This window comes from Chiloscyllium punctatum, chromosome 37, assembly GCF_047496795.1.
Source record: "Chiloscyllium punctatum isolate Juve2018m chromosome 37, sChiPun1.3, whole genome shotgun sequence".
NCBI classification, from domain to species: domain Eukaryota; kingdom Metazoa; phylum Chordata; class Chondrichthyes; order Orectolobiformes; family Hemiscylliidae; genus Chiloscyllium; species Chiloscyllium punctatum.
Genome location: NC_092775.1, coordinates 31,894,263 through 31,908,858, shown reverse-complemented (window position 1 = coordinate 31,908,858; position 14,596 = coordinate 31,894,263). Strand labels below are relative to the sequence as shown.

At 39.4% G+C, this 14,596-nt stretch overlaps 1 protein-coding gene across 1 annotated transcript in view; it reads left to right on the top strand.

Moving 5' to 3' along the window:
• LOC140462976 (tyrosine-protein phosphatase non-receptor type 1-like) overlaps nucleotides 1-14,596 on the top strand; it is a 93,290-nt gene that overhangs the window by 72,573 nt on the left and 6,121 nt on the right. The window contains exons 5-8 of the mRNA XM_072556549.1: nucleotides 3,189-3,326; nucleotides 4,519-4,728; nucleotides 5,708-5,869; nucleotides 10,695-10,912. Of these exons, the coding sequence (XP_072412650.1) occupies nucleotides 3,189-3,326; nucleotides 4,519-4,728; nucleotides 5,708-5,869; nucleotides 10,695-10,912 (728 nt within the window). The remainder of the gene's footprint in view (nucleotides 1-3,188; nucleotides 3,327-4,518; nucleotides 4,729-5,707; nucleotides 5,870-10,694; nucleotides 10,913-14,596) is intronic.

Below are 14,596 nucleotides of genomic sequence, written 5' to 3'. Positions count from 1 at the left end.
GATTGTAAATCAAATTTATCCTTAACTTAGATAATGATGCCAGTAGTAGTCTATCTTTATTAAAGATGGGGATCATAAATAAAGAACTTAGCTACTTTTTTTAGAGGTTTGTTGATTTAATAAACCATGATTATAGAATTTAGTTGTGTAATCAATATTTGTTCTCCCTTGGACCAGGCAATAGTTATTTGGAAGTACAGAACTGCATAATGCTTTAAAAATGCATTAAGTCAAAATTTTTCATCTTTTACTCATCATTGCATTCATATGGTGATCAATATAAAGGGGAGCAATGTTGTATACTGTATCAGAAGAGTATTTATTGGCTGGTACGTGTACCCTGATTGCTGCGAGAGTTAGTTGCACTTTGGAAGTAATTTGGTTTGCACTTTACCGGGAGGGGATGTTTTTAGTTTTTTTTTAAAAAAATCATTAATTGGGTTAACCTGAATTCTCTATTTTTAATCAACCTATTCAAATGTGTTGAATGGTCCTCCAGAACAGGTGAGAGTTGAATCAGACTCCCTGGTGTAGAGGTAGGGATGCTACCCCTAAATAGTTGATTATATGTCATGATGGGATTCGAATAGATCCCCAAACCCTCTAGCTTGGGTGTTCTGCATTGCCAATCCAGGCACATTACTATTATGCCACCATCTCACCATCTCACCACCTGCACTGAAAGCTTAGTAAAACACCAACCACTGTATTTCTTTTGATTTCATGGAAAGCAGGTTAGCTGTAATCTGTTTGATTATTGAAGGGATGGAAGCTGGCAATTTCTAATGGAAACTACATTGAAGAAACTTCATAAATCAGGTGAAATTAACAAGATAGATCTCCAAAAAAATGAAACCTGATGGATTCAATACACTTTGGTTCTGTGGGTTACCTAGGGTACACAAACCAGGGGCCTCTCAGACCCATAGTCTCTCTCCCTGGCACATTGACATACAGACTAGCAAAACAACTCCGTTGAAAACTCATGCCACTCCATCCACTCCACCCAAGACTTCCTGAACATTATCAATGACGCCAAAAAGGAAGAGGATGAAATAATGTCTCCTTTGCCATGACAGTCCTATTAAGATCAGTTAACATAAGCATGGCCAAAGAAGCACTGACCACACTACTGGGCAAACCCAGGGCTCAAACACCAGGCAGCACCAACCCAATCAGCAAGGACAACATCCACAAGCTAGTTAACCTGTGCCTCACTACCCACTTCACCTTCAATGGCAAGACCTACAAACAAATCAATGGAACACCTATGGGATCACCAATATCAACTGCTTAGCAGAGGCGGTAGTGCACAGACCAAAATGGACCAAATTAGAGGAAACCTACAACATCATCAATAGCATCCTTACTGGCATAAATTTCACAAAAGAGGAGGAGAACAACAGACTCCCCTTCCTAGATGTCATAGTGGAACGAACAATTAATGGAGAACTGCAGACCAGCATCTACAGGAGAGCAACGCACACAGGCCAGATAGTTAATTACAGGAGCAATCATCCCAACACCCACAAATGGAGCTAAGTCAGGACATTATTTAAACGGGCCACAACACACTGCAGCAGCTAGGAACCATGAGTAGCAGAAGAAAAATGCCTTGACGGTGTATTCAGGAATGATGGGTATCCAATAAACACAGTCTGCCGATTCTTAAACAAGTAGACACAACATGCCCAGAAACTTTCGCCGCATTACTTCACATCAAAGACATCTCTAAGATGACTACTGGGCTACTCATCCCATGGCATCATGTTTGCCCACAAACCTACTCACACACTGAAACAGCTACTGAAGAACCTAAAGGACCCTATACCACCAACTAGCAAAACAAATGTCATTTACAAAGTACCCTGCAAGAAGTAGAACAAACACTGCATCAGACAGACGGGCAGAAAACTTGCCACCAGGATACGCGAACACCAACTAGCCACCAAAAGACATGACCTACTATCACGAGTATCCTTACATACAGGCAAAGAGCACCACTTTGACTGGCACAACGTGCCCATCCTAGGCTAAGCCCAGGCTAAGCAGAGAGACACGAGAATTCCTAGAGGCCTGATATTCAAACTGGAACTCCATTTAATAAACGTTGATTTGGACCACGTTTACTAACCTCTGAGGAAAAGAACCAGAAATGATATCACTCACCTTAACAAACCAAGACACAGAAAGCAGGACATAGCCTCCAGTGAAGCACTGGTGTTCACTGATGATTTACCTAGCATGGTGATGAAACGTCTGAAAACAAACCTTCCAGCTCAGCAAGCAAACTTACAACCTGAAGCTGGCAATTGCCTAGTTTGAAGATAATGGGAGAATTTCTCATAAACTTTAAATGTTGTCTTGCAATTTAGTCAGCTGAATTAGCTTGGAAGTATTGAAAAATAACCAGAATCTGGGCTGAGGCATTCACAGTCAAGTGAGAGTAAATGGAAACAATTGCAGCTAAGAAATTTTCAGATGACCATGGCTCATTTATGGTTTGCTATAGAAGTTAGTTGCTTTAAGATACTGTCCTGTATTCTTGGAGGAAAAAAGAAGTAAACTTGAGGGTATGAATAATGTAGATTCAAGCTATAGTGTTAATTGTATTTGTCTTGTTAAATTTGTTCTATATGAGAAACGTTTTTTGTTTTAAAAAGTAAAACGTGTATAATTGTCAAAACAAGGTATTCAGATTTCTCTTAAATATTAGCAGTTCTCAACTGGGTTCATAATATGTTCTTCCATGAAAACTCTTAGGAGTGCTATACTTCCATTTTTCTTACCTCATGAAATATTCTTATCTCACCAACTGTATAATTTCTTCAGTATATCCTATTAGAATTGTCATTGTTTTAATCTGAAGCTGATTATTAAAGAACCTTTTTTAAATATTGTCTTTTAATAGAAGGCAAGGTGCTTGTATGAAACTTTTTTTTTGTTGTGCTGCTACTTTTGTGTGCTTTAAGGTATAGCTAGGAAGTTTTTAGGATTGTTTGTTTTATTTCCATTAATCCACAAAGTTACTATCTAGCCAGAAATAACTTTGTGTTAGTTCAGTAACAGGAATATCTCTTCAGAATAGAAGAAATAGTGAGTTGGTTCACTTTTAATAGCAGAAAACACTTTGGTTAGTACAAGATGAATGCCAATTTTTTTTTTTAGAAGGTTCCTTTCAATTCTAGGTAAAATGTGCACAGTACTGGCCAAGTAAAGAAGGAGGAGAAATGATATTCCCAGACACCCAATTCAAGTTAACATTAATTTCTGAAGATGTGAAATCATATTATACAGTGCGGCGATTAGAAGTGGAAAACCTCGCAGTAAGTAGTTCAGACTGAATTTGGGAACTTCGGACTTTTGAGTTAGAACTCTTTTTATCCAATATAATGTAGAACTCAACATTGTTGCTGATTTCCACCAGGATCAGATCCCTTTAGCACACCGCTTGTTGCGTCTTGCCAACCTAAAAAAGACCCATTTACTTTTACTCTTTAACAAAACAATCATTTAGCCATGCAAATATGTTGCACCTTCCATGAGATTTTACTTTCCTCAATAACCTTTGTGGTACCTTATCAAATGCTTTCTGGGAATCTAAATACAGTACTTCATTTGCTTTATCTTTTATCCACAGCATATGTGTGCCTCCTCAAAGAACTCCAGTTCCCTTTCACAAAACCTGTTTAAGTTCCTGACAGTAATTTAAATGACATCTAATATTTTCCCTTTAATAAAATTCTAATCTAGCTGGCCTATATTTTCTACTTTCTGATTCCCTATGTTGTATACATTTGTATATGAATATACTCCAACCTCCTGCTAAGGGCTTATACACAACTCCTAAAAGTGACTTAGATTAGATTAGATTACTTAGTGTGGAAACAGGCCCTCCGGCCCAACAAGTCCACACCGCCCCGCCGAAGCGCAACCCAACCATACCCCTACATTTACCCCTTACCTAACACTACGGGCAATTTAGCGTGGCCAATTCACCTGGCCCTGCACATCTTTGGACTGTGGGAGGAAACCGGAGCACCCGGAGGAAACCCACGCAGACACGGGGAGAACGTGCAAACTCCACACAGTCAGTCGCCTGAGTCGGGAATTGAACCCAGGTCTCTGGCGCTGTGAGGCAGCAGTGCTAACCACTGTGCCACCGTGCTGCCCTTTATCACTTCTTGCCTTTATCACATCTTATTTCTATCCTAACTGTAGTTATTTTCAAAATGGTAATTAATGTAGTTGAAAATATTTTAAATGTTCTAGAAGCTTGGAATTTATATATTGTCTATTAACTTCTAAAAGTGTTCATAAGACAGACAGACTACCAGTTTATATTAGTCAGCTTGCTGCTGTCACTTGTTCTTCCCAAGTTTTGTTAGCATCAATTAATGAGATGACTGAAATTCCAAACAAAAATTTATATTTTGGAAGATGTATTAAAGGCTTAAAGCTTTCTATGATACTTTACATTGACATTTATTCCTTTGTTATCGCTGTCTGTCTATCTAGACTAAAGAAACCAGGGAAATATTGCACTTTCATTATACCACATGGCCTGATTTTGGAGTTCCAGAATCACCTGCTTCATTCCTTAACTTCCTTTTCAAAGTGAGGGAATCTGGCTCATTAAATCCAGAGTACGGACCTATTATGATTCATTGCAGTGCAGGGATAGGACGATCTGGCACTTTTTCTTTGGTCGATACTTGCCTCCTTCTGGTGAGTAAATTTTGATATTTTGTATCGATCCCTTACAGAATTCTGGGTTTGGTTTAAATAATTTCGTCTTTCAACAAAAAAAAATAACATTGCATGCGTGGAAGGAAATTTTGCTCGTCAAATTATATACTTCTCTTTTCTGGACACTCTTTTCAAGACAAAACAGATTACCTATCTGCACATTATACCCAATTATATTGTGCCCTTTTCTGATCATCATTAGCCAAGAATGTCTCAAGAAATGAGAAAGAAAATAAAGAGAAAAACAATTGGAGTACAAATCACGATTTTTTTTTAAAAACAACTGTTTGAGAGCCCACCTTTACTGAAGGAAGTTCATGTTTTATTTTCTGAAATGCTTCTAAAGGAAATGTTTCTGCAAGCTCAGTATTTTGCATAATACATATTTCTATAACAAGGCCATTAATCCAACAGTCTATTGGTGGGAAAAAAACAACTTTTTTTTAAATTGATGCACAGCCTAAAATTTACAACCTTTTTTACTGCTATTAATTTGCTCCTGATATTTACAACTAATGTTACAAAGGTTCCACAGGTTATGCTAGCAGTCCTGAAGCAAGTTGTGTTTTCTGGCCAGCATCACCATGCTCCACATTCCAGATAACCATGATTTACTCTCAGTTCAGTTACAAGTTTTAACATTGCTGAAAATATCTCGGCAAATTCTAAAAAAAATTGAATTCAATTTTTTTAAAAGTTCTTTATAGGGCAACTATCAATATCATAGATATACATTGTATAACTATTAGCCATCGGGTTGTTTCTTTCTTTAATCTCACTTCACCACACATTTACACTCTCGAGTGCATATGGGTAAATGTGTGCACCTATTATATCAAGATACTGTAACAAGAATTCCGGGTGCCTTGTTCTAAAATGCTCAAATAAAAATGATTGGAACTGGATAACTGAACTGTGATTTTCCTGATTTAATCCTTAATGTACAACTCATTGGCAGATGGACAAGCGGAAAGATCCTTTGTCTGTAAATATTAAAGAAGTTTTATTAGAAATGAGGAAGTATCGTATGGGTCTCATTCAGACAGCTGATCAAATGCGTTTCTCCTATATGGCTATTATTGAAGGGGCCAAATTCATTATGGGAGACTCCTCTGTGCAAGTAAGTACTTCAATTTGTTAATTGCTTTTGATCATTAAGAAAACCTTACGCCAGGATGTGTTGTAGCACATCTCATGCAACGTAATATTTCTGAAGTGTTGCACAGTCAAATGCATTAGCCAGCTTAGGCACATAAAGGTGCCACTAGCATCAAGTTAGATAGTTGACTGATTTTGTGGTATTAGATGAGGGATCAATTATGACAGTTAGACAGGTTGACGTTAGTAGTGCCATGGAACCTTCGGCGCATCTGATGTTTCTCTTTAATAGGTTAACTGAAAGGGCAGTACCTACAATTTGCATTAGCTTCTGTGCTTCAGTCTGGAGCACAGCTTTAATCCGCAGTCTTCTGATTCTAACCAAACTGATGCTAACAGAAGACTTTATCATTTGGTTTCTAAACAAAACATATCAGTAAAATAAACAAAACTAAGATTTAACTGATAATACATAGAGAATGAAATTATGTATTATACTGGACTTTCAGCAGGCTAGACAAAGACAAATCTATTGCGTGACAAAGTAAGAACATAAAACCCATTATTGTTAAGTACATTATCCAGGTGGCAAAACCTGTTCTATAAATGACCTGCTTAAAGGTGAGGGCCTAGTAGTATTATTGCTATACTATAAATTCAGAAACTCAGCTATTGTTCTGGAGATCTGGGTTTTGAAACCTGCCACGGCAGACGGATTTGAATTCAAATTTTAAAAATCTGGAATTAAGAATCTACTGATGACTGCAAAATCATTGTCAATTGTTGGAAAAACCCACCTGGTTCGCTAATGTCCTTCAGGGAAGGAAATCTGCCATCCTCACCTGGTGTTGCCTACCTGTGACTCCAGACCTAAAGCTGTGTGATTGATGCTCAATTGCCCTCTGAAAAGGCCTACCAAGCCATTCAGTGGTATCAGTTGCTACCAAAGCTCAAAAGAAATGAAACCAGATGGATGACCAGGCATCGGACATAACAACCCTGTCAACCCCGCCAAGTCCTCCTCAACATCTGGGAGTTAGTGCCAAAATTGGAAGAGCTGACTCAGACTTGTCAAGCAACGGCCTGACATTGTCTGTAAGGTATGACTGTCCCAAGCATCACCCCACCCCTGGATATATCCTGTCTCACCAGCAGAACAGACCCAGCAAAGGTGGTGGCACAGTGGTACACAATCGGGAGGGAGTTGCCCTGTGAGTTTTCAACATTGACTCTGGACCCCACAAAGTCTCGTGGCTTCAAGTTAAATATGGGCAAGGAAACCTCCTGATTACCACGTACCGTTCTCCCTTAGCTGATGAATCAGTATTCCTCCATGTTGAACAACACTTAGAAGAAGCATGGAGGATGGCAAGGGCAGCAGTACTACTGATTTGAGCTAGTCAGGTCCTGCAGGGTGGTGAGAGCGCCAACAAAGGGGGAAAAATGTACTTGACTTCATCCTTACCAATCTACTAGTTGCAGATGCATCTGTCCATGACAGCAATAGTAAGAGCGACCACCGCACAGTACTTGTGGAGACAAAATCCAGCCTTCGCATTGAGAATAACCTTTGTCGTGTTATGTAGCACTATCAATGTGCTAAATGGGACAGACTTGGAACAGATCTGGCAGCTCAATACTGGGTATCCATGATGTGCCATGGGCCATCAACAGCAGCTGAGTTGTACTCCTGTGCAGTCTGTAGCTTCATAGCCCAGCATATCCCCCACTCAACCATTACCATCAAGCAAGGGGGTCAACTATTGTTTGATAGAGTACAGGAGCATATGCCAGAAGCAGCACCAGGTATACCTGAAGATGAATTGTTAACCTGATGAAGCCACAGGACTACTTGCATGCCAAACAGCATGTGATAGAGCTAAGCAATCCCACAACTAACAGATCAGGTCTAAGCTGTGTAGTCCTGCCATTTCCAATTATGAATGGTGGTGGCAGATGAAATAACTCACTGGAGGAGGTGGCTCCACAAATATCCCTATCCTCAATGATGGAAGAGCCCAGCACCTTAATGCAAAGGACAAGGTTGATGCTTTTGCAGTATTCTTCAGCCAGAACTGTCAAGTAGATGATCCTGCTTCCTCCAGTGGTTCCCAGCATTACGGCTACCAGTCTTCAGCCAATTCACTTTACTCCACTTGACATCACAAAATGGTTGGACACACTGGGTACTGCAAAGGCTACAAGCCCTGACAATGTTCCAGCATTTGTACTGAAGACTTGTGCTCCAGAACTTGCTGCTCCCCTAGTCAAGCTGTTGCAGTAGAGTTACAATACTGTCCTCTTGACAATGTGGAATATTGCTCAGGTATGTCCTGTACATTTAAAAGCAGGACAAATCCGACCCAACCAATTACCAACCTATCAATTTACTGTTGATTATCAGTAAAGTGATGGTAGGTGTCATTGACAGTGCTTTCAAATATCACTTCTATGGCAATGACCTGCTGCGAGATGCAGAGTTTGGGTTCTGCCTGGGTCACTGAGCTCCTGACCTCATTACAGCCTTGGTTCAAACATGGACAAAAGAGCTGAATTCCAAAGGTAATGTGAGCACTCTTGACATCAAGATTTTATTCAACCAAGTGTGGCATCAGGGGTGTCCTAGCAAAACTGGAATCAGTGGATTTAAAGGGCAAACTCTCCAGTAGGTTGGAATCCTACCTGACACATAAGATGATGGTTGTGGTTGTTGGTTAGTCGTCTCAGCTTTAGGGTAGTGTTCTAAGCCCCAGCTATCTTCAGCTGCTTCATCGATGCCTTTCCTCCGTCATGAGGTCAGCATGGGGATGTTTGTTTGCGCAATGTTCAGCACCATTTACGATTCCTCATGCTGAAGCAATCCACATTCAAGTGCAACAAGATCTGGACAATATCCAGGCTTGGGCTGACAAGTGGCAAGTAATACTTGCACCCATCACCAATAAAAGACAATCTAACAACAGCCCCACGACATTCAATGGTATTGCCATCATTGAAAACTCCACACTACCATCATCCTAGAAGATATCATTGACCAGAAACTCAACAGGACTTAACACATAAACAAATAGCTACAAGAGCGGGCCAGAGGCAAGGAATACTATGGCAAATAACTTAACTCCTGACTTGTGCCTTGTAGATGGTAGACAGGCTTTAGGGAATGTCAGTAGTGTGATTGAATACTCCCCATTTGCCTGGATGAGTGTATCCCCAACAACACTCAAGAAGCTTGACACCATTCAGGACAAAATCAGCCTGCTTCTTTAGCATTACGTCCATAAGCATCCAATGCCGGCCCACCACCCCCCCACTAATGTTTAGTAACAGCAGTGTGTGCTATCTACACGATGCAGTGTAGGAATTCACAAAAGATCCTTAATACCTTCTAAACCCAAGACCACTGCCATCTAAAAGGACAAGGGCAGCAGATACTTGAGAACACCACCACCTTCACATTCCTCTCCAAGCCAGTCAACATTTTGACTTAGAAATATATCGCTATTTCTTCACTGTCACTGGATCAAAATTCTGGGCATTGTGGATCACTCCACAGCAGGTGGACTGCAGTGGTTCAAGAAGGCAGCTCACTACCACCTTCTCAAGTGCAACTAGGACCGAGCAAAAAAAATGCTGGCCGGTAGCAACGCCCACATCTCTCAAATGGGGAAAAGAAAACACTATTCTTATGAAGTTGCCTTGCTTAGTAAAAGTAGTGGCAAGACTCTTTCAGCATTTCCTTCTGTGCTATGGAAGTGAAGACTCTCTCCAAATAGTTTCAGATTCAACTGGAATATAGAATTATCATATGTTTGCTTTTTTTTCTTTTCCTCCCTTCAACAGTTATTAAAACAGAAGTTTGAGCAGTTTCAAGTATTTTCCTCAGTTTTTGTGAAGCACAGTGTCCCTAACATGACAGGAATTGGATCTAATGTAACAGACTCACTTGTGGTATAGTGGTGGTTGGCATAGGAAATGGAAAATCCATTTTGGTTTTGTGAACCATACTGATCTGAGCCTGGGCTTATACTGATATGGCACAGTGTCAGTATTTTATTTAACTACAAATGAGTAAGTGACTGAAAACTCCTATAGATAGACTTTAGCTTAGTTATCTGGTGCAGAACAAGAAGGTCCTGAGTTTAATCCTTAGAGAATCTTTAGTTAGCTGGTCTCTGAGCTATTAGTGGAATGACTAAAATTAGCTTTTGTATTGAAGAGAAATATCAGCTGTTTCTGAATCTGATTCCTGTGCAGAGATGTCATTCTCCCAGAAATTCTGTCTGTAGGTATCTGGGTAACAGGATTATGCTGAACTGTGTTCCATTCTCTTATAGCCAGCTATCCACATTTAAACTGATGTCGAGGGATGACAGAGTACAAGTTTATAAAATCATGAGGGGCATGGATAGGGTGAATAGACAAGTCTTTTCCTCAGGGTTGGGGAGTCCAAAACTAGAGGGCATAGTTTTATGGTGAGATATCTAAGATTTAGAAGGGACATAAGGGGTAATTTCATGTAGAGGCTGGTGCGTTTATGGAACAAGCTGCCAGAGGAAGTGGTGGAGGCCGGCACAATTATAAAATTTAAAAGGCACCTGGATAGGTAAATACAAAGAGTTTGGATATGAGCCAAATGCTGGCAGATGGGACTAGATTAATTTAGGATATCTGGTCAGCATGGATGAGTTGAACTGGAGGGTTTCTGTGCTGCACATCACTATGACTAAGCATGGTTGGATCGTACAGAACAAGAGATGGAGAGATGAAGAAAAAGGTAGATGGTGAAACTTAGTTGAATGGTCAGCCAGCTTGGTTACCTTTCTAAAAACTTGTGTCCTTAATTTAAGGAACAGTGGAAAGAGCTGTCTAATGAAGATCTTGACCCGCCTCCAGAGTATAGTCCTCCACCCCCACGGCCTCCCAAAAGGACAACTGAGACACTGAATGGTAAAACACCGGATCATAGAATATCCTTTCCTGACCCAAATGAAAGAACTTGTGAGAAGAAACAGGAAGAAAGTCATGATGGCGTAGTGAACCAACGTACCAGGTCAAGGGCAGAAAGGTATTTGGAAATGCTCATTTACTCAGACCTGTTTAAAGCAATTTAAAATTGTAGAAGTGGACATACTTTTATTTTCCTTAAGTCATTATTGCAGGTTAGAATGCATTCTGACATTTCCATTGTTAAACTTGAAAGCTACTGTTTTCAGAGGGAAGATGTTTAAATTTCATGATGCATATTACATCAGTACTAAGTAAAAAGGAAACTCCTGAAAGATACTTTTGAGGATGCGAACTAGTCACTTTAGATTTAGTCAATCATGAATCAACAACTCTCCATTGCAACAGCATTGTTTGAAAATCTTGGCTCAAGTTAAGGTGTGGGTGATTACATTATTGAAAGTTAGTGAAGCTATGCATTATATTTGCTCGTAACATAAAAGTTGAGGCATTCAACGAACAGCCATTAAAAGAAAACTGATTTCATCTTTTACACAGCTTTCTTAAATCAAAATTTGAATTTTTTTCCACCTGAGAAAGTAATTAATTAATTTATTCTTTATATATCAAAGATAATTTTAGCTCAGGCCACACTTCCTTAAACTGGGATTCGCATGACTGTACCAAATCATTTTACAATTTTAAAATCAATGATAACTATGTAAGATTCGTTATTATTTTGTGGTAGCAATAGGTTCTTGGTTTGATTATTTAGCAGCAGCTTGAAGTGAGGTTAAAAATACAAAGTGTCTCCCCTTTTTACTCATCTATTCCTTTTACTCTAATTATAACAATTGCTTCAGTTAGTTGCTACAGTGAACAGGTAGTGGTATAGTGATAATGTCAGTTGACTAGTAATCGAGAGGTCAGGACTAATGTTCTGGCAACATAGGGTCAAATCCCACAAAAGTAGAAATTAAAATGCAATTAATAAATCTGCAATGTAAAGCTAGTCTCCCTAACAATAACCATGAAGTAATCATTTATGAAAGCCTACCTGGTTCGCAAATGTTCTTTTTAAGTGATAAAATCTGCTATCCTTACCTGTTGTGTCCTACATGTAATTCAGGCCAAGAGCAATGTGGATGACTCTCTTAAATGGCTTAGAAAGCACACCGTCCTTCTGCAATTCAAGTTGAGCAACAAATGCCTGTCGTACAATGTCATGTCCCATGATAGAATCGAGATGAAGGTTGAAAGTTTACTTAGTGTTATTTCTAATGCTCTAATGTATTTATCTCTTGAGTAAGTGAGTCATGCTGACCAAGGAATATGCAAGTTTCATGGTCAGCCTGTGCGGATTCTGGTGTCACAATGAAAGGTGCACTCAAATTGGTTGCAAAAGTAGAGTTAAAGAAGGGAAAATATTTTCCTGTATGTGCTCTTGTTTATTATTTAGCAGTCCTTTTAGAAATACCATGTGCACATCACTGGGAAATAAAATTGGACTTGGCTGTGATACCCTTATGAAGGCATCGTGACTACGAAGATACGCACACATCCACACCTCTCATTCAATGTCGAAATGATTGTACAGCTCACTGCCTACCAATTAAGGGCTATCGTTCTTCCATGTTTGCTGCTGATAACCTATGTAGTGGGACTACGAGTAGCAAACATGGGAGGAAATCATGCTTTGATTGGAAGGAGTGTTTCCTTGCGGAATCCTTTACATACCTGCATATGGAATACCAGTTGCAGGCTGAATTGAAATTCTTGATGAATTACAGTCTGGCTGACAGACCATCCTATTAGATACGCTTGCCGTGAACCTCGCAAAGCTGTATGCTTTCTCTACCTACTACACTCTCTACTGCCTGGGATTAACTAATTTGCACAAAAGTCACGTGTAAGTCCTTCACTCAACCGTGTCATTCCTTATAGATGTAGCAACTAATCAGTATTAAACATTTTTTACAATTGTACCAACAAACAAAAGAAATGAATCCACACCCAATCTGAAAGTAGTTGATGGCCCTATATGAATACAACTGGTTGGGGTCCTTTCTGCTGAATGTGTGTTCAGAGTGATTTTTGAAAAAAAAGTTACGTGAAGCATTGAGTTCTAGAATGCAGTAGTAGCATGAAGATTACAATTGTTCTACTGTTCTTCTGGAAGATTCTCACTACATGTATGCTAATGCCCTCACCATTAGTGCATCTGGCAGAATTTGTAGCTGAAAAATGTACATGCTTCTGTGCTGTGGGCGCTGTTTTGGACCCCCAGCTAAATTTCCTTTTAATGTTTGTTTCTGCTGCACAGATCTCCAAGGTCCATATGTGGCAGCAACTTCCATAAGCAGAAGCCAATGTGAGGCACACTGGTGTGCACAGGACACGGCTTACAGGGAACGTTAACCCCAAAACCCCTCAGTACCCAAAAACAAGTACTGTGCATCCAAATTTTGCACCAAATAATTTAACTATGCTTCTAAAGTGTGAAAAATTCAAAGCTTTTGTTTAAACTAATTTATATATCTTTTGGTGGTATCGGCTCACCATGGCTTATTTATCATAAATAATTTTTGGAATTTTGTAACAAACATTTTGGGAGTAAAGAACAGTAGCAAATATGTGTGCATATTTAAAATGTTTTTCAAAATATAGTTTGGTTTTATGATGGTCCTTTCTTGACAAGCTACAGATGCTTATTTTCAGTTTCGAGATAAGGGTCACAGGGGAGCAGAGATATGCACTTCTGTTGACATGATGTTCTATTGTTGATTATTTGAACAGCTGTGCTCCATTCAAAATGCATAATTAGATTAGATTACTTAGTGTGGAAACAGGCCCTTCGGCCCAACAAGTCCACATCGACCCTCCGAAGAGCAACCCACCCAGATCCATTCCCCTACATTTACCCCTTCTCCTAACACTACGGGCAATTCACCTAACCACATTTTTGGACTGTAGGAGGAAACCCATGCAGACACGGAGAGAATGTGGAAACTCCACACAGACAGTTGCCTGAGGTGGGAATTGAACCCAGGTCTCTGGCGCTATGAGGCAGCAGTGCTAACCACTGTGCCACCCACTTAATTAAGCAAGTTGTGCAGTGATCCTGCTGTATCTCAGTGGTAGATGGCTCACTTGCGTATGAAAGCTGCAAGTTCAAGCCCCACTCAAGACTTAAATCTCAAAATCTAGGCTAATGCTCACGTGCCCAACATGTTTCATTTAATTTTTCCAGGAACTTTAACTAACTCAGAACCATCCCAAAGCATATCACAACAAAAGTTTTCTTTTTGAATTGTAGTTATTGTAACACAGGAAAGGTACAACAATAACTACAATTCAAAAAGAAAACTTTTGTTGTGATATGCTTTGGGATGGTTCTGAGTTAGTTAAAGTTCCTGGAAAAATTAAATGAAACATGTTGGGATTTTATGAAAATGATCAGCCATTTCCAATTATGGTTGTTTTGCACAGAGCCATGATTTAAAAATAAATCTGATTTAATATGTATATGACCAATAAAATTCTATAGTGTAGTTGATTTATATCATGAGTTCTTCAGCCAAAGTAGAATAGGGGGCTTCTAATTGGCACCATATTAACAATTTTTTGGTTATGTTGTACAGTACTGCTATTTGAATATTGCAAAATTGTAGGGCCTATGTTTGCAGTTTAGAGGCTGGATTGCAAGGAAATCTTGAGATTTCTGGTGAGATCATTGGGATAATTTTTTTCAAAAGATTCACTGTTATCCTGTCGTCAACAGCAAATCATTCATGTTTATAGGTCT